The sequence below is a fragment of the Oncorhynchus kisutch genome, linkage group LG8, assembly GCF_002021735.2.
Source record: "Oncorhynchus kisutch isolate 150728-3 linkage group LG8, Okis_V2, whole genome shotgun sequence".
Classification (NCBI taxonomy): domain Eukaryota; kingdom Metazoa; phylum Chordata; class Actinopteri; order Salmoniformes; family Salmonidae; genus Oncorhynchus; species Oncorhynchus kisutch.
Window position 1 is genome coordinate 72,338,020 of NC_034181.2, and position 26,169 is coordinate 72,364,188.

The 26,169-nt window shown below is 47.6% G+C and overlaps 1 protein-coding gene across 1 annotated transcript in view; it reads left to right on the forward strand.

Annotated features, from left to right (window-relative positions):
• The window catches only part of LOC116374881 (transcription factor SOX-6), a 201,694-nt gene that overhangs the window by 130,363 nt on the left and 45,162 nt on the right, over window positions 1-26,169 (forward strand). Inside the window, exons 9-11 of the mRNA XM_031831135.1 lie at window positions 13,326-13,340; window positions 14,382-14,400; window positions 21,659-21,817. Coding sequence (XP_031686995.1) covers window positions 13,326-13,340; window positions 14,382-14,400; window positions 21,659-21,817 — 193 coding nt within the window. The remainder of the gene's footprint in view (window positions 1-13,325; window positions 13,341-14,381; window positions 14,401-21,658; window positions 21,818-26,169) is intronic.

Genomic DNA, 26,169 nt, shown 5'->3' on the forward strand with positions numbered 1-26,169 from the left:
GGAGGGAGAGTGCCAGTGTGTGGGATGTGTATGTGGGGAGTGTTGGGTGTGTGTGTTGGTGAGGTGGTACAGTACAGTGTGGTCAGGTTAGGGACCACCCATGCTGAGTGTTGGATACAGACAGGCTGGCTACTCTGGGTAAGGGTGGTCGGTCAGTGGCTGGCTGTAGTCAAGGCCGTTGCCCCAGCCAGACGTCTGAGGAAATCAAGGCTTTACTGTATCTGGTGCCAGGAGCAGTCTTTACTATGACCCACTATTACTTATCCTGCTACTACTACACACTCACTACAACACACACTCACTACCAACAACACTCACTACCAACACACTCATTACCAACACACACTCACTACCAACACACTTCCCATTAACCAACCAACACTCACTACCAACACACACTCATTAACAACACACACACTCTTACCAACACACACTCACTACCACACACACTCATACCAACACACACCACTACCAACACCACTCACTACCAACACCACCATTCCAAAAACACACACCCACTATCACACACACTCACTACCAACACACACTCACTACCACACTCACTACCAACACACACTCACTACCAACACACACTCATTACCAACACACTCATTACCAACACACACTCATTACCAACACACACCCACTACTAACACACACTCACTACTGACACACACTCATTACCAACACACACTCAATACCAACACACACTCACTACCAACACACACCCACTACCAAAACACACCCAACACACACTCACTACCAATGAACACCCACTACCAACACACACTCACTACCAACACACACCCAACACACACCCACTACCAACACACACCCACTACCAACACACCCAACACACACCCACTACCAACACACACCCACTACCAACACACACTCACTACCAACACACACCCACTACCAACACACACCCACTACCAACACACACTCACTACCGACACCCTCACTACCGACACACACCCAATACCAACACACACCCACTACCAACACACACTCACTACCAACACACACCCACTACCAACACACACCCAACACACACTCACTACCAACAAACACCACTACCAACACACACTACTACCACACACCAACCACCTCACTACCAACAACACCCACTACCAACACACACTCACTACCAACACACACCCAACACACACCCACTACCAACACACACTCACTACCAACACGCACCCAACACACTCACTACCAACACACACCCACTACCAACACACACCACTACCAACACACACCCACTACCACACACACTCACTACCACACACTACTACCAACACACACTCACTACCAACACACACTCACTACCAACACACACTCACTACCAACACACACCCACTACCAACACACGAACCCTATCTCTCTCTCTCAGTCTCTGTCTCTCTCTCTCTCTCTCTCTCTCTCTCTGTCTCTCAGTCTCTGGCTCTCTCTCTCTCTCTCTCTCTCCCTCTCGCTCTTGCTTCTCAGTCTCCTCCGGCCTCTCTCTCAGTCTCTCACTTCTCTCTTTGTCTATTCTCTCTCTCTTCATGTCTCTGTTCTCTGTTCCGAGGAGGATCATTAAAACATAATTCTCCTCTCAATTCACCATCACAAATGGCTTCATTATCAGTTCCATACTTTGATGTAAACATGTTTTTCCTTGCTGAAAATCTGTACTTTGTAAAGGTCCCAGTTGAATGGTGGAGGGGGCTATAGAGCCCCTCTTCACCCCCTTCCCTCTCCACTCCTCCAGGACTCTCCCCAGTCCACAGACCCTGTGATGTGTAGAGGCATAGCAGCAAAGCAAACCCCTTGGATTTACACGGCATTAAGCACAAAAGCAGGATTTAGTGCTGGGCCATGAAAATCCCCCTTTCAAGTGCACTTCCCAAGAGAAAGGCCCCACTGTCAATGTCTGCTTCTGCTGGAGAGGCCGGAGAGCTGGCCTCTGGTGCTGCTGTCACTGTCCAGTGTGTTTGTGAGAAATGACTCCCCATCACTCCACCAAAGAGGATCTCACTCTGCTCTCTAGCACAGTACCCTCACTAGCATACCCTCTAGAATAGAGCACCCTATGCCCTGGGACCAAGTCCCCTTAATAAAGAGTCTTTACTCCTGGGCTCACTCACACAGCACCACAACACATCATACTTTGACAGGTCCACACTCCACTCTTTCATGCTGTGGTAAAAGACTAATGTGCTACCTGGAAATTCCCCTTGATGAGCAGTTCAGTGACGAGGGTGTTATATCTCTTCCACCACACTTGGGGAGGCTCTATATGGCTCTATTTCAAACAGATAGAGAGGCCCCTAGATGTAAAGATCTGTGTCTCCAGCCAAGGCAGCCTTCCCCAGACTCTGTCCCTGTGATCTGTCCTGATGAAACACCACTATATCTACAATTAAACAAAAGAGACACATATTTACACCATCTGCTGCACTCCCCTCAGTCTATCTGCTTGTTTACAACCCTCACCAGGCCCTTATCAAGCATAGATTACTCTCACAACAACTTCAAATCAGTTTGATCATGTTAGACATTTTGTTTATCCTACCGCAAGTCCTTTAATGCTTACTTCATTACATTTTCTCCCCTCGTGACCCAGTTTTACTCTGTCCTCTGTGGGGCTGGTCTGGCTGCTCGTAAAGATGGCCAACCAAAGGGATGAGGGGAGGGATGAGGCAGGCCGGGGCGAGGTAGCGAGGCACCTCGGCGGCACTCTGTTTTCGTTAGTCCTGCTCTTAAAAATGCCCCCGTCCTCTTAATATACAACAGCTTTGAGTGAATTAGTACTCTAAACAAGCTTCCAGTCTGCATGTTGCAGACTTTTAGCAGTGGTAAAACAGCACTGGGGGATTGGGTTACCCTGCTGTTAGTATGGAGAACAGTGGACTTTACTACAGATCCTCCTCCTCACCATCAAAGTGCTTGTAGTTTAGCTCCAGGTGGAAAGCGCTTCAGATTCTGGTGCTGTATTGATGATGTAACTGATCACATCAGTGGGGATTGTAAACCGGACCGGAGGAGTACAAATAAAACCTCCAGGACCGTAACTGGACACCCTCCCTGGCATGCCATGCACTTTCAGGGGTTTTCATGGAGGGACGGAGGGAGGGAGGGGAGAGAGGGACGGGGGAGGGAGGGGATAGAGAGAGAGGGGAGAGAGAGAGGGGAGGAAGGGAGGGGGGTAGAGAGAGAGGGGATGGAGGGAGGGGAGAGAGAGAGGGGATAGAGAGAGGGGAGGGAGGGAGGGACGGAGGGAGGGAGGGAGGAAAGGACGTAGGGAGGGAGGGAGGGAGGGAGGGAGGGAGGGAGGGAGGGAGGGAAGGAAGGAAGGAAGGAAGGAAGGAAGGAAGGAAGGAAGGAAGGAAGGAAGGAAGGAAGGAAGGAAGGAAGGAAGGAAGGAAGGAAGGAAGGAAGGAAGGAAGGAAGGAAGGAAGGAAGGAAGGAAGGAGGAGGAAGGGGCGAGAGAGGGGGGGGATGGAGGGAGGGAGAGATGCAAGGACGGAGGGAGTTAGGGAGGGGTGTGCAGAAACAGGCAGAGCGGTCTGGAACAAGGCATGGTCCAATTTAATCGAGTCTTCTTTTGAATGGCCTTCTCTCTCTTTTCATCTAGTTCTACTTAGAGGAGGGAGAGAGATTGAGTCTTTGTCCTTCGGGATTACAATGTCACTTGTTTTAAGATAGCAGATGTTGTGATTACGGTGTTAGGGGCTTATCAGAAGTTTAAAGATCAAGGCTCTGTGTTTTTTTAACTCGTTTTTCTTTCCTCTAGTCGTCCCTTGTTATTGTTAAATTCCTCTCAGGGAGAGATTACTGTTATGTGAATCAAGTATTAAACTTGATAAACACCATTAGGTATCAACTAGAGGCTTGTGACAATTAAAAGCAAAATGTTGAAGTAAATCTGATCCGTAACAGAGCATGTGTTTCTTACGTAACAGAGTCATCAAAGCTGTGTGAATGCGACCATGGAAAGCCAGTGAGTTAAGAAGACAGAAAGGCAGAAATAGACGCTAAGCAGAGCTCTGTTCTGCCTGTTTGTTTAGCCTCTGCATCAATCAGCCACATCGACCGGCACTCGATTGGACTGTTAGGGGCTGTCTCCTTGACAATCACACCCACTTTTTATTCCTCCCCAATAGCAACAAGTCCGGTTTTATTTTAACGTCAGAGCCCAGGCTGTCTTTCATATGGCTTTCTGTAATTATATAGGAGTGAATGGCAGCACAGCCATATGTTAGCAGTATGGGTAGCAGTCTATGAAATGACTTAATAAAATGGTGGTGACTGCTGTTGTTGGCCAAACACATGTTTCTGTGAAGAGGATTTTTTTTATATAGAGATAATGGCCATGGATTGGAGGAATTTTTATTAGTTTCTCTAATGGCTGTATTTGATCCAACCCAGTGGCAACTCCAGACTCAGAAGACCTCTTGGTCAGTCTATTGGGGGTGGTAATTGTTTGAAGGTCTGCTCCCTGCCCACAGAGGCCAACTGACTGGGAGGTTGTGATGACAGGTGGGGGTCAGAGAGGTTTGGGGGGGGGGGGGGCTGGCTTGCCGTGCTATGATGGAGTGCAGCTTTCTGGCTATAGTAACAGGCCCCATCCCCACAAAGCCCCCAATCCTCCAGCCCCTCTGCCCTCAGAGCTCTCACACAGATATAGGCCAGGTGGAAATTCCTGCTCTCTCACGAGGCTTCTGAGCTGCCGTGTATCTCCTGTGCATGGGGATGGCAACAGTCCATGCATTCCTGAAAGATGGGGCTGGTACGGTGTGAGTCGAAGTGACACACACACACACACACACATACACACACACACAAGATAATAAATATTCCCTGAAAGGCTGACATTTATCTTCACACGGTGCAGGTTAAGGAATGGAGCTCCCCAGATGAAATGGGGGATGCTTTTAATCAGAAAACCCCTGTTAGGTCAATTACAATGTGTCTGTCTGTCCTCACATTCACAATAACACAATAACAATCCATACATTATTACCTATGTTTATAATTGTAACTCTGAGCTGGCATTGTTGCACCGTATGTTTAGCAGTGATATAAAGATCCCACTGATATGGGTTTTCTATGGAGACCATTGTTGGTTCACGCTTTTAATCCAGGTCTGGTTCTACTTATCTAGCTCAGAGCTGCTTTCCCTCTTCCTGCTCCTGTGAAGGACCTCCACGTGACTTCCGCTGTCAACCCTTACTCTCCTAACCTCCTCTCCCCCAATCTCCCAACCCCCCTCTCCCTCAATCTCCCAACCTCCTCTCCCCCAATCTCCCAACCCCATCTCCCTCAATCTCCCAACCCCCTCTCCCCCAATCTCCCAACCTCCTCTCCCCCAATCTCCCAACCTCCTCTCCCCCAATCTCCCAACCCCCTCTCCCCCAATCTCCCAACCCCCTCTCCCTCCACCTCCCCAACCCCCTCTCCCTCAATCTCCCAACCCCCTTCTCCCCAATCTCCCAACCTCCTCCCCCCCAATCTCCCAACCCTCTCTCCCCTAATCTCCCAACCCCATCTCCCCCAATCTCCCAACCCCATCTCCCCAATCTCCCAACCCCATCTCCCTCAATCTCCCAACCCCATCTCCCCCAATCTCCCAACCCCATCTCCCTCAATCTCCCAACCCCCTCTCCTCCAAGCCCTCCAGCCTGCACAAGGTGGCTACATCCACACCCCTCCCAGGACTTATACCGTCCACTGATCCACTCATTTTGAGTCACTCTATACTTTATTCATCTCTATTTGTCCCTCTGGCTGGGAATGATCCCTATTGTAGATTCACTTTATATAGATAATTATTGTTCTTATATCTGTGTTCTATTTGGAGCTATTTTGGACTTAAGGTTATTGAAATATTACATGTATTGATGTTACTACAAAAATATACAAGGTAAAAAAAACTATAATTTAATACAAACATAATTATTTCCTCGCCATAATATTTTGCCCCCCCCATAGCATCTACCAAGAGCACAGAGTGTGCTGGTTGGTACTTGTTGTTTGGCTTTAAAGAAGTTCCATTGCCTTAGTTAAAAGAGAAAAGACCAGTGCCTTGTTGTCAGCCCTCACTTCAAAGTGGAAAAGGTTTCCTCACATGTGGTTTTAAATGGTGTGGAGGAACAGCAGGGGACTTCTAAGGGTTAAATGATAATAGCTACAGACAGTTCCCAGATTAAAGATACTATTTAATTACACAAGGGCTAGCTAACCACCTCCACATCCCAGCCTGCCAGGCAGACACACTCCTATAAAGCACAGCAACACCACAACACAACAACTCACACATACTGTAGAACTTGTGTACATGTGTGTGGGTGCCTTTATATGTTATATGTCCGTGCTTGTATTTGTGTGTGTATGTGTGTGTGTGTATCCTATGGGTTTGTGTGTTTATCAGTGCGTTATAGGTGTTGTTATAGGTTATAGACTGTTAACATAGAGAAGGTGTAGAGAGAGCCTGAGGAGAAGCTCTACTTTCAGGGGCCTGGCTGGCTGGCTGGCTGGCTGACAGACAGACAGACAGACAGACAAACAGACAGACAGACAGACAGACAGACAGACAGACAGACAGACAGACAGACAGACAGACAGACAGACAGACAGACAGACAGACAGACAGACAGACAGACAGACATATATATGGCCCTGCTCAAGAGCTAGTGAGGGCCTGATTCCTCTCATATGTGCAGCACAGTATCCCCAGGGCTGTGGAGCCGGCCTCCCTCCCTCCCTTTGCTGTGGTCATTTAACAGCAGTAGAGCTTGAAGAAGCATGACAGGCCCAGGGGTCCAGGGCCCAGGGGTCCAGAGCCCAGGGGTCCAGGGGCAGGCCAGGGCCCCAATAGAGGGTTAATCAGTTGCAGCTTCCTTTCTCACTTGATATATATTTTGAAGGTATGACTAGGGAACTTTCAATAAATTCCCTGGTTGACACAAAAGCTTCCTTTACACAATCAAACCATTGTTGACAGTGTATGCTTTTAAAGGCTGAAATTGGCATCCAGTTGAAGTTACACACTTGTGTCTGTCTCAAGGTAGAATTCATTCCATTACATGCAAATACTCATTGAGCTGTAATTTAATCATTTTTTTCTTCTTCACCATTATCATTGATGAACAGACTAAGACACAAATTCCTGAATACATCATTTGCTTTTATTAACCTACCAGTCTTTCGCGGTCTCTCTCTAGTCTGTTTTTGAAATCCCACATAAACACATTAGAAAGAATAGCAGCCTGTTTAGAGATGTTCAGGATGCAGCTCCATGTCCCAGTGTTGCAAAGCGCTGATAGAATTCACAGGGGAAGCTCTATAAAAGCGGGTCCTGTCTGCCCAGCCAATAGGGACCTCCTAATTAAACACAGAGTCCTTTGTGTCACACACACATTGGTTTTTGAATGAAGGCAACAATCCCTCTCCCCTCTATATGGGGTCTGTCTGTCTGTCTGTCTGTCTGTCTGTCTGTCTGTCTGTCTGTCTGTCTGTCTGTCTGTCTGTCTGTCTGTCTGTCTGTCTGTCTGTCTGTCTGTCTGTCTGTCTGTCTGTCTGTCTGTCTGTCTGTCTGTAAGGTGCTACTGCCGCTATGCTAGTCAGTGTGCAGGTGTGCTGCTCCAAGTCTACTGCAGCAGTGTGCTGTGTGGCTCTCCTATTTGTGTGTCTCTGAGTCACACACTTATTCCTTGAACATGACTCGTAGTATTCTAACCTATAGTGGAACATACAGGAGATTATCAGGGCAAATGCAAGAGTCATTGACTACAGTTTGTAGATATCCACCCCCAGCCTAAGTGGTCCATTTCTGCCCCGAGCCATAGTCTTTAAAGGTCACTCTGGCTCCTGCTCGGTTTTCATTATTTACAGACATTGTAATAGGGTACCTTGCCCATCACATCCTATCTTAAGATCATTTGACACAAGCCAATACAGTAATTCACCCAATTTACTGCCTCACTGTATTTTTATTTAACTTAAGTCAGTTAAGAACAAATTCTTATTTACAATTACGACCTACCCCGGCCAAACCCTCCCTTCACCCGGCCAAACCCTCCCCTACCCCGGCCAAACCCTCCCCTACCCCGGCCAAACCCTCCCCTACCCCGGCCAAACCCTCCCCTAACCCGGACGATGCTGGGCCAATTGTGCGTCGCCCTATGGGACTCCCGATCACAGCCGTGATACAGCCCGAGATCGAACCAGGGTCTGTAATGATACCTCTTGCACTGAGAGGCAGTGCGTTAGACCGCTGCGCCACTCAGGAGCCTGTACAGTACTGTAGTCTACACACAATATGCTTTGCCCTTGTAATCCAATGAACGGTAATTGTGATACAGTCCGGGATCGAACCAGGGTCTGTAATGATAGCTCTTGCACTGAGAGGCAGTGCGTTAGACCGCTGCGCCACTCAGGAGCCTGTACAGTACTGTAGTCTACACACAATATGCTTTGCCCTTGTAATCCAATGAACGGTAATTGTGATACAGTCCGGGATCGAACCAGGGTCTGTAATGATAGCTCTTGCACTGAGAGGCAGTGCGTTAGACCGCTGCGCCACTCAGGAGCCTGTACAGTACTGTAGTCTACACACAATATGCTTTGCCCTTGTAATCCAATGAACGGTAATTGCACCCAACATTTTATTTGGTTAACATTTTAGTGAGAACAAAGCACACTGCTACCATATAATGGGGAATCATTTCAAATGAACTTTAGATAAACACAAGGGAGGCTGCTAATTGAACAACGATAATGGCTCCTAATTTATGCCTCTCAGATGTTTCTGTTGTTTTCCAGGGCGCAAATGATCTTCTAAGAGATTCTTGTTAATGCATTGGCAAAACGCACCAAAATAGACATTGTTAAAGGGAATGTGTAAGTTCCCCAATTAGCCCAGCCAGACCAACTGCTAGCATTATAGCAAGAGAATAATATAGCAGGGAGTGATAGCGTGTTTCCAGACGGTGTTCGCTAGGCTGGCAGTAGTGGGATTATTCGGGGGCCCTAACGGTCTCATCATATCAGCTCGGCTTGAGCCCAGGGAGGGAGATAGCTCTATAGATCCAGCCCTATATAACATCGCCCACCAGTTGGAGGAGACTGTTAGCTGATGAAGATGTGCACATGCAAGACGAGAGATAAAAGAAAGCGTTGACCCAACTCATTAGCCCCTGCGATTTAATATATTGACACTTGAATGCAAATAATTCCGTTTAGTGGCCTGTGTTGGGCGGGGGGAGGGATCAATTTAATTAGTTATGAAATGTGACTTCTTGTCAGGAAGCAGAAGAAACGCTGACGTTAAATAAAGTCGTGTGCAATTTGAACAGTAAAGCTATCGCGCCCCTGTTAAAACTTAATGATGCACAAAAAGGGCCTAATAGATACAACCTCAGCAATGGCTGTGATGGTTTGGAAATTAAGCTAAGTGGACGAACAGCAAGACTAGGAATGTCGCTGGCCTGTTAAAACACATTCAGACGTTATGAACACAAACAGTGCAGGCTATCTGGGACGATTCGGTCTGTAGGTTTTGTCGACGTACATCTGCTTTGCCGCTGAAAGACTCTTCCGGCTTCCTTTTCTTTGTTAAGTCATGGTTAAGGTACACACAGAGAGTGGGGATACTGAATGGCCTTATTATTGCATTAGGCACCATTTCCTCTGACACTTGGCCCTAGCTTGTGAATGGAAAACTGGAGAGAGTGTAAATGTTGAAAGATACACATCCCCAGTACTTACACGATGTGATGGGTTCACAGAGGCTGCCTGCCTGGCACACAATGGCACATTTGTGTGGGGAACATATGCTAGGAACGCACATGTCTTTGTTGGTGATGTAAGCATGTACATAAACACGCCTCCATTATTGATGTTAATGACACAACATCTCCTAGCGGTCTTTATCAGCAGGGCAGCGTCTTTGTGCTCCCACACCTCGCCTGTTTAGGCTGCGTTAATGAACTGCCTGCATCTTGACAAGGGCTGTCACATGAACAGTTGTAATGTGTAAAGTCACACCTGAGTGTCTGCCTTAAATTAGTCACCTGAGGGGATTCCAAACCAGCGCTGGTTAGTCATTTATGCCAGGACCCTGCAGCTTCTCATAGTAGCTCAATGCTAGTGATAACAGTACTCAACACAAGACAGCAGATCACTGGAGCTGTAGTGCATCTCACCCGGCATTAGGGAACCTAGTGAGCTCTGTGATAAGACAGTACTGTTAAATAAACTTCATAACCCTAACAGGAGCAGCTCATTATCGATAGTGAAACGAGGCCAACCGTAGCTATGATACGTAAAGCCATACTCTATGACCTCTGAATATCATTATAAAGCACCTGTTTACAACTCTATTGCTCCCCATAATCCTTTCCTGGATGAAGGTGGCCAGTCGCCTTATACTTGGCACTCATTGGACCCCGTGCTCCAAAGGAAAATATCAGTTGACGGAGAACACATCCTCCAGTGTGAAGTTGACTTAGTATCCTCTCCCTCTCCGCTCGGCCAGTGTTTTCCCTGCTAATGTTGAGCAAACTGTTTTGTCTTTGGCTCTGCGCAGCCCTCGGCCTCCACAGTGGGCACACTCACAGGGAGAGGGCTGCATTAATAGGATCTAGTGTGTGCGGCCAGCCGGCAGGGAGAAAGGGGGCCCGTGTTTTCTTAGGGCCGGGGTGGCAAAGCAAAGCATTCAGCCCATGGCAGCAAAAAAATACCCTTTTTGTTTTTGGGCGGAGGAGAGTCCAAGCATTCCCTATGGAACACAATGAATGGCCCGTTCTGTCCTGCACCGTTATTCAGACACAGAATTGTTTTGTTTTTTCTCTAGAATTATTCTTGCCCGTCACTTGGTGTGCACATGACATTTGAGCGTGTTTTAATGTCTCGGCACACTCATGTGCCTGTAATAAAGTGGTCCCTCGTAACAATCGTGCTTTCTGCCGGACAACAGAGCCCACTCTGTTGTTTTCCCAAGCCCCAGCAGCTGGGAGGCAATTGTGAAGACAGAGGCTCAGTCTATGTGCAGAGTGGAGGGAGCAGAGGAGAGGACAGGAAGAAGGGGAAGTCCTCCCCTGCTACTCCAGCCTCCTCCTGACCAGCCTCCAGCCCAGAGGCCAGCCAGCCGCCGTGTGGACAATGCCATTATTAGATTAGGGGTGGTCCAACGCCAGCCAGCCAGCTCTCTGTCCCACCACCAGACACACTGCAGTCTCTTATTAACTCACTCCAGACTCCCGCTCAATCTCCCACCCAGTCTCCACAATGGTGAGGTTGTTAGAATTGTTTTGTGTTCTTTTATATTCACAGAAACAGTAGATGTTTAAAATAAAATATAAATCATATGTTGGTTTTAAATAAACCGAATTATATCAGAAAATATCAGAAAAATGACTGTACATCAGAAGTATATTTTTATAAGGGATGATTTACACATGAACGTATCAGAAGATAAATAATTCAATGTAAAATGCTATGTGGAGAGCATGTGTTTTCCTGCCCCTCAGAGATTGGCCTTTTTCCTAACAGTATGTTGAGGGATTGTAGGATTTCACAGGCATATGCCAATAGTTTTTCACATTTTCTCCTACACTTCAAAAGTTCATATCCTTCTATTCCTCACATCCACCCAGCCTGTTCACCATGGTTATTGTGGGCTCTCTGACTAGGTCATGTCCGACCTCTTTTACAACTTGCACCTGCCCCCCTGCAGTGAGGGTCAGAGGCATTCTGCTTATTCCCAATCCCATAGAGGTGGGATGTATACGCAGGATAATGATGCCAGGCCCAGACTCACTTGTGGGTTTGTTTATGTCTGTTTGCATCTTTCCTGTCATTATCCATGCTGTTTGAGGGAGTCCCCATGGATTTGAGCAGTTTACTGCAGACCTTTTGAATTTCATGACCAGACCATGCCAGAATAGGATTTTTTCACTTCTATTTCATTGTGTGCCTAACAAAAAACATCCACACAGATCTCATGTTTTCTGGAAATGTAACATTGTAGGGGTGGTAGTAATGTAAGAATGTGGTTCTGGAATAGTAGGACATTTATTTGGGAGAGGGGGTAGTGTGGGTGTGTGTGTGTGTGTGTGTGTGTGTGTGTGTGTGTGTGTGTGTGTGTGTGTGTGTGTGTGTGTGTGTGTGTGTGTGTGTGTGTGTGTGTGTGTGTACGTGTGTGTACGTGTGTGTGTGTGTGTGTGTCTCTGTGTCCTCTCCTCTGTGTGCGAGAGAGAGAGAGAGTATCATGAAAGCAGCTTTTGTACCCTACGTAACATTTCAACCCCAAGGCTTATCTTTGATATTTTATATCCAATACAAATCAAATTACTTTAAATATTTACAAACTTAAATTACATTGAAGGTATTTGAGACTCAAGAATTTGCATTAAGTACACAATCTCTGTTGAATCTACATTGATCACATCTATTCTCAGGGGAGTAGCTTCATTCTTCTGCTTTGTACTCTTAACATGTTAATGCTTCAACCAATTTACTGAACATCAGTAACATTCACCAACATACTGGTATGTTTCATCATATTCTCTTCTTATCTTCAGCATCATGATTGGAAAGTCTCATAGGACTTGTTCTATCATAACCTAAACATCACACTTCTAAATGTCCTAGAATTGTTTAGGTATAACCTTCAGTGTACTGACATACTGTATGGTTTCCAGTGAGGCAGTGTGGCATACAGTACAGGAGAGTACAGCGGCCTCCAGTCAGTGCAGAGTTCTTGAGCCAGCCTGGAACCAGGGGCAGTCAGGGGGAGGGAGGGGGCTGGCTGGAGGGTGCTGTCTGACCTGCTTTTTAACAGCAGCAGACTTAATATAGACATATTGGAATGGCTCCATTCCAAGAGAGCTTGTTTTACTGTGTAAGGAATTAGTGGAACAAGAAGTCATCTATTGGTTATTCCCCAGACGGCCCGGCCTCACCCCAGTGTCGGATTCCTCTGCACCTTATCCTGTTCTCTGCTGCAGATAGACTGGAGGGAGAGTGGACACTATGCCCCTCCCCTACCCTCCAGACAGTCCCTGTTGTCAAAGAGCAGCGGCGTAGCGTAGCGTATTATTAGTCAGGCTCTTGCTCAGACGCCTCTCCAGCAGAATAGAGAATGACGTGTCTTTTGGCAGCCGATGTTAATCTTTTTCCTGCTGGCTAAATGTGAGGTCTCAGGGTCCGAGGGAGGGGGAGACGGGTCACAGTCATGTCCAGGACAACGACCTTTTGTTGCTGACCTGGACCTCTGTAGTAGATTGGGATCACATTTCAGAGGGAACAATGTTCTCTAGTCTGGGAGGCAGGTGGAGAGGAGGCAGGTGGAGGGGAGGCAGGTGGAGGGGAGGCAGGTGGAGGGGAGGCAGGTGGAGGGGAGGCAGGGGGAGGGGAGGCAGGGGGAGGGGAGGCAGGTGGAGGGGAGGCAGGTGGAGGGGAGGTAGGGGGAGGGGAGGCAGGTGGAGGGGAGGGGAGGGGAGGGAGGTGGAGGGGAGGGAGGTGGAGTTGAGGCGGGTGGAGGGGAGGCGGGTGGAGGGGAGGGAGGTTTTGGGGAGGGAAGTGGAGACCTGGCCTTAATACCAGCTAGGCTGAGGGATCAAAGTCTGGCTCAGTGCTATCGATCCACTGGCCTGATTACCATCACATACCAAACAGAGCACAATGTCTGGGACTTTGATAACACAACTACACTTGACTGTGTGTGTGGGTGGGTGGGTGTGTTTGCGTGTGTGCGCACCCTTTTGTGCTGTCACATTGTGTCTTTGTGAATGTGTATGTGCCTGTGTGTGTACATGTGTGTGTGCCTGTGCCTCTGTGTCAGAGCCTGTGTTGGATTAGTGTGTAAAGCTGTAGTGCGGTCACACTGGAGGAGTGCGGTTAACTGATAAATGACCTGTGATGTGGGAGTAATGTGTGCTTGGGGATCTCTGGGATTGTTTTATGAATTGACCTCTCTAGAACAAAGTAATGCACAGACTCTAGAGCCCATGATTGGTTCCATTCAGTAAATTTACTCCTGGTTGTGCTCCAGAAAGCACTCGCCCATCCCTCTCTCTCTCTCTCTCTCTCTCTCTCTCTCTCTGTCTCTCTCTCTCTCTCTGTCTCTCTCTCTCTCTTTATATATCTGTCTCTCTCTCTCTCTCTCTCTCTCTCTCTCTCTCTTTCTGTCTGTCTCTGTCTCTCTCTCTCCCTCTCTCTCTCTCTCTCTCTGTCTCTCTGTCTCTCTCTCTCTCTCTCTCTCTCTCTCTCTCTCTCTCTCTCTCTCTCTCTCTCTCTTCTGTCTCTCTCTCTCTCTCTCTCTCTCTCTCTCTCTCTCTCTCTCTCTCTCTCTCTCTCTCTCTCTCTCTCTCTCTCTCTCTCCGCAGCAGCAGCAGCAGCAGCACAGTAGCAGGCCGGGTGTTGAGTTCACATGGCCGTCTGGTGTCAGTGCTACAGTGCTTTCTGTGGGGATGAAGCCAGGGCTACCAGCTTCCTGTAGATCGCTTTACCTTCAAATGGAGCTCCTAAGGTGCTTTCCACTCGCAGGCGTTTGGTGTGTGACTCAGTAGAGAGTAGGGGGGAACGCCGTGTCAACTATCAGCACTTACAGTAACAGCTGGAGCCAGTCCTCTCTGGGTCAAATTATATCAACCCAATGTATTTTCTAACTCCTCAGGTAAGATGTGAAAAGTGGGAATGCTGGAGTTGTGGCAGAACGGCTGACAGAAATAGTGTAGGTTTAATAAGCACATTTAGACTCCCTGTTAGTGATTTCTAGTTTTGCCTAAATGTCTATTTAGCTTTATAATGTAACACTGCACAAAGTCATGTTATTAGACTGATACACTCTGGGTGACTGTCTTTAAATCAAATTAATAAAGATGAAACCTCACATACAGGTCTGATATTCCTCCAAACACATCTGGGTAGCACGTCGGAGGGTGTCAGGCAGCTACCGCTTAGACATTTCACCTGAGACTCCCACTGTGCTTCTCAGCAGCTCCAAACTTTTAAATCACAGTAAGAAAAAACATGTTCTTTCCTTTTCTGTCTTCTATCTCATCTTGACAACATTGAGGGAATTTGGACATGTTAAAACAACTCCCCTCCTCCTTTAAATAGGGGTAGAGGACAGCATCCCAGTGATGCTTGGTGAGGATCAGACTGTGTTAGTGTTTGGGGGTGCGGGGGGGCCTGCTGGGCTGGGTCGGTAGTGCTGCAGGGTGTCTCCTGGGCCCTGTTTAAAGACCGCTACAGACAGTGAGGAGCATAGGTGCTGACAGGGGCCCTATTGAGCACAGTAATGGCTTGTACATCTCCATTTGCACCTGTATGTGTTTGTTTGCATGCGTGTGTTTGTCACTGTGTGTGTGTGTGTGTGTGTGTGTGTGTGTGTGTGTGTGTGTGTGTGTGTGTGTGTGTGTGTGTGTGTGTGTGATAGGAGAGAAAAGCAGTGCTCTCTCTCATGTCTGCCCTGTCTGTTACTCTGAGTGCGTGTAATGGTAATCTGACCATGGTCAATCCCAGGCCTTTGGCTGGCTCTGCTCTCTGTACTGGCTGACCCCAGGATTAGCTGCTGCTGTAAACCATTACAACACTGTAGTGCTGATGTCAATGCTTCCACTAATGACATTGATTCAGTTAGAATGAATCTCACTGTATACTCAAGCTGGTTTTACACACTTTATTTTCAGTCATCTTTTATAATATTCACAGATATTTTTGTGTTCTTTTTTTATTTTATTTATTTAAAATTTTATTCACAATGTTAAATCTAATTAAAACTGAGAGTTAGTGCCATTTCTCATTATGCCAGCACATCGTTGAGAGCGAAACAGATTGCACTCTGGACTGGTACAGACTTCATCAGGTCATCTGAATTGATGATACATGTTGCAAGGTGGTTGAGAGGCCTCTCTCACCCCTGGAAACCTCTGTTGGTGCGTGTGCTGGCAGAGGGAGCAGCCCCAGCCAACTATCTGTCTGACTGATCACTACAGATGCTCTTCCTCAAGTATTCAGAGTCCGATCCTCAGTGCCGAGTCTTCTGGGACTAACAATAGCACCTGTTCCTCATAAGATAGCCCATTCATGTATCTTTAATGAAGCGTTGGGGCAGATGGTGTGAAATGGTATTATCCAGTGCTTAGCAGTGCTAAGACAAAGAGGGAGCAGTGCCAGCGTAACAATGAGTGGGGAGGACGCGGCCCAGGTGCTCTGCTCACATCTGCTCCACTTCATTCTATCAGACTCCTCAAGATCATCCTGGCAATAGAAATATTCTGGGCACCCAGCCGATAGGCTGATGAACTTCAGGGTAACTCTTTCAGGGTCTGGTGTTGCCACAAAGTGTGGAGAAACTGACACACACACACACACACACACACACACACACACACACACACACACACACACACACACACTGAAATGTCTTTTGTCTGGGAGCTGATCTGTAATTGATCAACAACGTATCCTCATAACTGCCATTCTTCTGATGCTTTTTTGACGGTTGTTTCCAGTCAATGGAAAATGAGAGTGATAGTGTGTAAATGGATAAATGCATTGTCTGCTGAACTACCGTGCCATGTGTTAACTGACAGGCTGAAGGCTAGACTTCCACTATTAGCTGGCACTTTGAAGCTTCTCCAGATTTGATTTCCCTTTCTCTGACATTAGCAGAGTAAATTAAAGTTTAATGCACAGTGCTCATTACTGTAAATCACAACCATTCAAACCCAATGCACTTATTTTCCCCGATACATATTCATATTTCCTCTCGCCTGTGTAAATCTCTTTATTGTGATATCTATTCAATAAAAACACAGTGCTGTCACTGGAAAGATTTCCCTTTTCATTTACAGCTTTGTTTGTAGGCAACATTCAGGATATTTGATGAGTTTAGCTATTGTCTGATTGACACTGTATTTTCTTGATATATAGATTTTCACTCACATTCCAATTATCTGGCATCAGATATCTGAACAGAATCTCATTCTGCCCCTAGAGTGATCTCTACAGTAATTAGTGTCGACATACCTAAACACATTTATTTCAGTCTTTTGTATGAACAAACGTCTGATTTCATTAGACAATTAAACTGATGATATTACTGTTTGAAACAATGATGACAGGGAATAGATCAATATTTATCAGTGATAAATAGCTATGGAGTAATAGAATTATGATTAAATGTGTTGAATCTATGAAGCTCAGTGTATTCAGCTCATTACAATAATACTTACGTTCCACATTTGGAGCAGCTGTTTCAGTGGAACACCCTGGCTTTAGCCTGATTCGTTTTGTTAGTTTAATGCGAGTAAGGTTAATTGCAATTGTGTATGTGACTGACCTTAATAACCTTCCTGAGGGTAGACTAACACACTCAGTACTGAGGGAGAGAGAGGGAGGGAGAGAGTCTGCATCAGAGAGTCTTTCTCTGCACCGTGAGTGCAGTACATTCAGAAAAATACTTCATCTGCTTTTATAGAACGAACACTCCAACACAGGGCAGTCCCTGTTCCCCAGTGTACCTGTTCACCTGTCGCTGGCTCTAACTCATGTTGGGACATTAATTATTGCGTTTTTCCACATGTTCTATACATGCGGGGCCATGAGCCATCTTTCATCCTGTCTGCCTGGAAACCTGGAACACCAATCCCAATGAAAAATACATATTATTTAAGGTCGTTTCCAACACTCTCCCAGGTCATCGCCTTTTCTCCAGCCGCAGCACATTTTACAGAAATACTTTTCAGATTACAGGAAAGAAAAAAGGAAATGACATGCTTCTCCATTCCTTTTCTAATGTACTTTCTATACTTGCACTTTGTTGAAAAGCTCCGTAGACAGAAAGTGTTATTTATTTAGTTTTGAGTCTACCTCTGCACCTCTGGCCAGATCGATAGAGTGGTCCTGAGGACATATAGCAGTGGGGAACGGGCCCTGCTGCACCAGATCAGGGCACACAGGGGGAGCAGACAGAGATCATAAGCAGACCTCAGCTAGAACGTGGGGGAAAAGTCGTTGCTCAAAGCAGGTTGATTTCATGCCCCAATGCTGCGGGAGTAATTGCACCCAGACCCGTTTTATTGCAAGTTGATTTTAAAGAGGGATGAATGGAGAAACATTCTGTAAAGTGTTTATTTTGGGGGCTGACCTTTATTAACCCGTTTTCCAGGCGGGTTCCCCTGAGGTGGGCTGGCCCGGTGCTAGATTAACCCTCGCAGGCCCAACACAGCCTGGCTGCACCCTATCACCGGCAGGCAGGAAGCAGAGGATCACAGTCAGATTGGGGTCTGCTTCAGCTCTCAGCATGTGTCTCATTCTGAAACCCCCCCACTACACTGCCTCTAAGAGACATTAACAACACACACACACACACACACACACACACACACACACACACACACACACACACACACACACACACAGCGAGAGCACATATATATCCTCTTGCTGTAGAGAGTCAGAACAGGACAGTCAGCTTCAGCGTGGACAGTGAAGGTTGATAATGTTAGACTGAAACAGTTTAGACACTTTGAGGAGCCGTGTAGGATATGTGGGGGGCAGGGCATGGCTCTGGACGTTAAGATGAAATATCACAAACAGACAGTGGCTGAAAGCTGTTGCTGTAAATTACCGGATCGCCTGGGCTTTTATCGTCTGTATAAATGATCCTCCAAAAGTATGAGATAGAGGCTGTATGTCTGAGCTCATCTTCCCCTGTCAGTCAGGGTGGCAGGTTGTGTGTGTGTGAGGGTGTCCCTGTGTGTTTGTACATGTCCCTATGAAGCGTTATGGTTTGACATCTCATCTCACCACAGACACTACAGCGTTATGGTTCGACATCTCATCTCACCACACCACCGACACTACAGCGTTATGGTTCGACATCTCACCACACCACCGACGCTACAGCGTTATGGTTCGACATCTCATCTCACCACACCACCGACACTACAGCGTTATGGTTCGACATCTCATCACACCACACCACCGACACTACAGCGTTATGGTTCGACATCTCATCTCACCACCGACACTACAGCTTTATGGTTCGACATCTCACCTCACCACACCACCGACACTACAGCGTTATGGTTCGACATCTCACCACACCACCGACACTACAGCGCTATGGTTCGACATCTCACCTCACCACACCACCGACACTACAGCGTTATGGTTCGACATCTCATCTCACCACACCACCGACACTACAGCGTTATGGTTCGACATCTCATCTCACCACACCACCGACACTACAGCGTTATGGTTCGACATCTCATCTCATCTCACCACAGACACTACAGCATTATGGTTCGACATCTCATCTCACCACCGACACTACAGCGTTATGGTTCGACATCTCACCACACCACCGACACTACAGCGTTATGGTACGACATCTCACCACACCGCCGACACTACAGCGTTATGGTTCGACATCTCATCTCACCACACCACAGTCACTACAGCGTTATGGTTCGACATCTCATCTCATCTCACCACCGACACTACAGCGTTATGGTTCGACATCTCATCTCACCACACCACCGACACTACAGCGTTATGGTTCGACATCGCATCTCACCACAGACACTACAACGTTATGGTTCGACATCTCATCTCACCACACCACCGACACTACAGCGTTATGGTTCGACATCTCATCTCACCTCACCACCGACACTACAACTTTATGGTTCGACATCTCATCTCACCACCGACACTACAGCGTTATGGTTCGACATCTCATCTCACCACACCACCGACACTACAGCGTTATGGTTCGACATCTCATCACACCACACCACCGACACTACAGCGTTATGGTTCGACATCTCATCACACCACCGACACTACAGCGTTATGGTTCGACATCTCATCTCACCACACCACCGACACTACAGCGTTATGGTTCGACATCTCATCACACCACGACACTACAGCATTATGGTTCGACATCTCATCTCACCACAGACACTACAGCATTATGGTTCGACATCTCATCTCACCACACCACCGACACTACAGCGTTATGGTTCGACATCTCATCTCACCACACCACAGACACTACAGCGTTATGGTTCGACATCTCATCTCACCTCACCACCGACACTACAGCGTTATGGTTCGACATCTCACCACACCACCGACACTACAGCGTTATGGTTCGACATCTCATCTCACCACACCACCGACACTACAGCGTTATGGTTCGACATCTCATCTCACCACAGACACTACAACGTTATGGTTCGACATCTCATCTCACCACACCACCGACACTACAGCGTTATGGTTCGACATCTCATCTCACCTCACCACCGACACTACAACTTTATGGTTCGACATCTCATCTCACCATCGACACTACAGCGTTATGGTTCGACATCTCATCTCACCACACCACCGACACTACAGCGTTATGGTTCGACATCTCATCACACCACACCACCGACACTACAGCGTTATGGTTCGACATCTCACCACACCACCGACACTACAGCGTTATGGTTCGACATCTCATCTCACCACACCACCGACACTACAGCGTTATGGTTCGACATCTCATCACACCACCGACACTACAGCGTTATGGTTCGACATCTCATCACACCACCGACACTACAGCGTTATGGTTCGACATCTCATCACACCACACCACCGACACTACAGCGTTATGGTTCGACATCTCATCACACCACACCACCAACACTACAGCATTATGGTTCGACATCTCATCACACCACCGACACTACAGCGTTATGGTTCGACATCTCATCTCACCACACCACCGACACTACAGCGTTATGGTTCGACATCTCATCACACCACACCACCGACACTACAGCGTTATGGTTCGACATCTCATCACACCTCCGACACTACAGCGTTATGGTTCGACATCTCATCTCACCACACCACCGACACTACAGCGTTATGGTTCGACATCTCATCACACCACACCACCGACACTACAGCGTTATGGTTCGACATCTCATCACACCACCGACACTACAGCGTTATGGTTCGACATCTCATCTCACCACACCACCGACACTACAGCGTTATGGTTCGACATCTCATCACACCACACCACCGACACTACAGCGTTATGGTTCGACATCTCATCACACCACCGACACTACAGCGTTATGGTTCGACATCTCATCACACCACACCACCGACACTACAGCGTTATGGTTCGACATCTCATCACACCACACCACTGACACTACAGCGAACAGCCTGAGGACATTGTGTTGATCTATTCACATACCAGTCTGTATCTGTCACCAACAGTCATCCCACTGACCGTACACACACCTACACACCATACAGACCTCTACAGGTGCTCAAATACATCTGTAACCTCCCGTCCTTTGCCTCTCACGTGTCAGACCCTCTGAGCGGGGGGGGGGGGGGGGGCAATGCGCGTGTGGCTGGGTCCTTTGAAGTTCCGTTGTGAAATAGTGTTGCGGGGATTAGGAACAGACGCGGCCGGGCCAGGTATTGTGTGAGCACACGAGGGCCGTCAGAGCCGCAGAGCCCCCTGTCAGGACGCGTTAGGCCAGGCTGTGATCTGCTCTGTGCTCCCCTCTCCTCTCCCCCTGCCTGCCTGCCTCAGTGTGCTGTTCTGTGTCTGCAGCTCAGCTAGGCCTTTCTCTGATCTCCGCTTTTCTATCTGTTCAGCAGGTCCAGGGTCACATGCCTCCGCTCATGATTCCCATTTTTCCACACGACCAACGCACCCTGGCAGCTGCTGCCGCAGCCCAGCAGGGCTTTCTCTTCCCACCGGGAATCTCTTACAAGCCAGGTATGCTCCTCTCGTTCTCTCTCTCTGTTGTTTCTTCCTGTGTCTCTGTCTGTCCTGTTCTCTGTCTACTTCTCAATGTTATGTACATGCAGTTCTCCTCCTCACAGACACAGGTTCATTTTGACAGCATGGGTCATCTTATTGATGAAGGACCTTTCCCAATATAATCTATCCCACATATTTATTATGGTTATATATTTCATACATTTACTTGCAATGTATTTTATGTAAGTAATACTTTTTTTCAGTGCTCATTTTCACTGCCCCAGTTATCATAGAATCCTTACACTACACATATCCCAGTCTCCCCACGGCACCAAATAAAAGTGTAGTCAGTAAGGCCAAGGCAGATAATGTACAGTACTCTATGTCACCTTGTAAGTGGAGCCAAGCCTTGGGGAGGGTTCTGTGTTCAACTCCAAGGCAGCATGCCTGTTCAACAATAGATATGAGTAAAGGAGCAGTGGAATGTAAACAGCTTTTCAACATGAAAGTGTCTTGACTTCTCTGGCTGTAATCACTATGGAAGAATCTGCTGAGGGACCTGCCTGCTTGCAGTAACACAGTACTCTACCTAGGTACTCACTGACCCTCTCACTCTCTCACTGTACTCATCAATCACTCAAAGGATTATGTACAGCTTAGATGTCAATTTAAACATACTCCATATGGTGCAATGTGATAGCACCAGAAACAGTACAGTATTAATGTCCAGACATACTATCCTGAGATAGTGTCTTGTCCTTCTGTATCTCTTTGTGGAGAAGAGCTGAAACATGTCACTCATCCAGAGACAGACAGACAGACAGAGAGAGAGAGAGACAGAAGAGGAGGGCAAGCATCTCCCAGGCAGACAGTAATTTGTCCTGTGGGGTTGAAGGGTGAAGGCCCCCTCCCGGAGGTGCCTCTGCTCCCCTTGCCTGTAGCAGCTTGCCTCTCTCTCCCTTTGTGTGACGAACGGAGAAAGAGAATGGCTCCACACGCAACACATTCCACATCCCAAAACAAATTTGTGGGAAATTGCTATGATTTGTTGTTTGACTTCCTGCTCATTGTTACTGAGAATTAAAGATGTGCCACTCTGGGCTTCTGTAATTAAATATTCAGGCAGATCCCTGAGTGGACCCAGCCACACAGCCTCTCTCTCCTTAGCTCTATGGCTGGGTATTCCAGTTTAATTCTTGCTGAACATTGACTATCGGATGGAAGTAAAGTAAAATTGCACATGCAAGGGTTTTCTCATCTCCCTGACCGACCTGGGGGGAGGGAAAGTCCAGGCCTCTTTTTGTCTGTCCTGAATGCTCTCAGAAATGCATTTGTTGTTAGCGTCGTATCACAACATTGAGGTAACTCCAGGACTTGGAGGAAGTCAGAGGGGGTGGAGTAAGATTGGCTAGTCTAGTCAGCAGGTAAATAGCAGAACATTAAAAGGTGTGGTAGTGCAGCTAATACATTTACGATAAAGCCACAGGATGAAAAAAATAGTCAGCTATTTTGGAACTACAGAGGCATGACAGCTGGAACACAGCGCCTGAGGGGATTCTTTTGCCTGTCGATTTCTTTAATACATTTGACATGGAAAATGTTTTAGTACAAATACCAGAAGGTATTATGGACTCACGGCATGCATGGGTCACCATGTGTACACACAACCCCTGAATTATTCATGAGTTATTCATAAAGAAAAGGAAAAAGGTCTGAAAATGACTACCAATGACTACCATGATCAACTGAAGTAGCTTAACGTCTCTACTATCCTCAACCCCCAACGCAAGATCCTACCTTATGACCCGTCTGCTAGATCAGAGGATGCTGCTGTGTCCACCCTCCATGAAGACTAGGGAAGTGGCCAAGCGTTCACTTCCACGCTAGGGCACACTAATCTGATGTCATCTTTATAAGACAGACCCTCCCAGGGACCACTGCTTATGACCCTGACCCCGCGGTGTTACCACGACGACAGAACTATTGCCAGCGTCGTAGCATCGTGCCATCTCTCCCTCTGCACACTGTGCTCAATGGCCCTGACGTTGCATGGCAGAGCAGAGACGCAGGTCATCCTTTAAACAAATAGACGCCAGCTCGCTCTGTTTGCATGGACACAGAGACATTCACTCTGATAGTAGTCTAATGGTCCTGCAGAATGACTCCATGGTCATTGGGTCCCTATGCTATGATGAGGACACACACAGACATCCAGCTGGAATGACTGCTGCTACATTTCTGTTTCTGCCGCCGCACAATAACCGACTGGCTTGTCCCTCTTGTGACTGAATACAGTAGCTGCATTAGAGCTCCATGGAATCTGTGTCAGCCATTCATGCTCACACATGTTAGGCCTTCTATTGTTGTTCAGCACCAACTTTCTCACCGCCTTGTTTAGCTGGATAGAGACATTGTTAGCACTTCAAACAGAGAAAGTGAAAGAGGGCATAGACTTAGTAATTGAACATTCATTCCAGAGCCACTTGTTTTCAAAGAACTCTAACTATTTTAGATTGCCCTTGGCATCAGGTGCCCTGTTGTGAAGAGCTCTGTTAGAGAGAGGCTTTCCCTTCTCCTGCATCAGGCCCTGCTCTATGGTCCTACCCACTCCTTTTCATTAGTGTTGAGCCCAGGCTCTCAGGCTGTGGTGTCCTCAAGCCCAGGCTCCAGGCAGCTGGAGGACCCTGCACTAGATATGAGGGTGCTCATCGATAAAGAGGGTCAGGGCCCGATGCCGCTCAGTCCCACACAACTCCACTTAATTGGGCCCGTTTTTCAGCATGACACCTGGCTGAGAAAGGAATGCAGGATGAGATGAACCTTTCTCTCCACCATTACCATCACAGACCTTTAAACATCATTCAGCAGCTCCTGTCTGCCTCTGCTTTCTCTTTCTCTATAGCATTATGATGTTGAACAGCTAGCGGCTCGTTGGCCCCATCTGCCTTGTTGGACAGGGAATGTCTTTGATACTGGTCTTGTTGGTAGTACCGACCATATCAGAGGTAAATTACTGTTTGATTCCTATGGAGGACCCTCGGTATGTCAGCTCTGACAGGACATAAATCACTCTTGAGCTTGGTTCACTGTGGATGAGAGATCCTGTTTGGATCACAGTGGTCACTGTGCTGCATCAGGGCTCCGGCAGCCGACTTGTCATGATGAAGGGAATCCATCCATCTCATCCCTCAGCAGTTCCAGGAGTGACAACAAACACCCGATCCATAGCGTGCCTTCTCCATGTGCCAGAGTTATGTACCCAGCTCTGACACAGCCATGGCATCATCATTCTGTTTACCCTCCTAGTGATCCATCACCCAGGCCTGACCATGGGATCAGTCATGGGATCAGCCGTCCTCAGGACAGCAGCACACTTTGAAACCCTGATGCTCTTTCATTACTGACACCAGGCTGGCAGCACGCCCAATCTACTGGAGTCTGCATGCAACCCTGGACCCCCTAGACCCCCGAGACCCCCCTCCAGACCCCCCAGTACAGTGCCGGTGGTGTCCTCTCTTGGCAGCTGTGACCCTCCCTGGTTTCACATGACCTCCTCCCTGGTTTCACATGACTTGTCATTGAGCCCCCCCTGAAGTCACGCAGAACTCCCCCACTCCTCCTCCTCTGCACAGAGAGAGGGATGGCATACTCATGCATTGAGAGAGAAAGGCCATGCGGGTAGGAACGACCCACACCGCACCCCTCCTATGAGACAATTTGAAATCACTTCACTGGCCTGATTTTATTTGCCCCTGCCTTAAATGGGGATTGAATTTCCTGGCTGTATCACAATGTGCTGTACAAGATTGCAAAGTGAGGGTGAAGGAAGAAAAAGGGGAAGGGGGATACCTAGTCAGTACAACTGAATGCATTCAACTGAAATGTGTCTTCCTCAAAGGACAAGGTATACACATTTACCTCATGCCTGTGGCTTAATGGCTCCATATGAAGTGACAGGCGGAAGTGGGGTCTGTACTAGTGCCAATTCCCCCTCAGTACACATGCTTCAGTCATCCCCCCCTCCCCTCTCCTCTCACCGCCCCTCTCCACTCCCCTCCACTCTCCACTCCACTCCCCACTCCCCACTCCCCTCCCCTCTCGCCTGTAGGCTACACTACTGGCCTGGCCCGTCTCACTGGGGTTGTTCTGTCTGTCTGTCTGTCTGTCTGTCTGATTGATGTTGTGGGAGCGTTGAGTATGTCACTCAGTACCAGAAGCCTTTACACTCAGCCCAGTGTAAAGGCTTCTGGTACTGAGTGACACACTCAACGCTCCCACAACATCAATCATATAGACTCCACCTACTTCATACCTGTCTTTCAAAGGCACTGTAAAGCAATCAAATAAAAAGGGTATAAAAAGAGTCG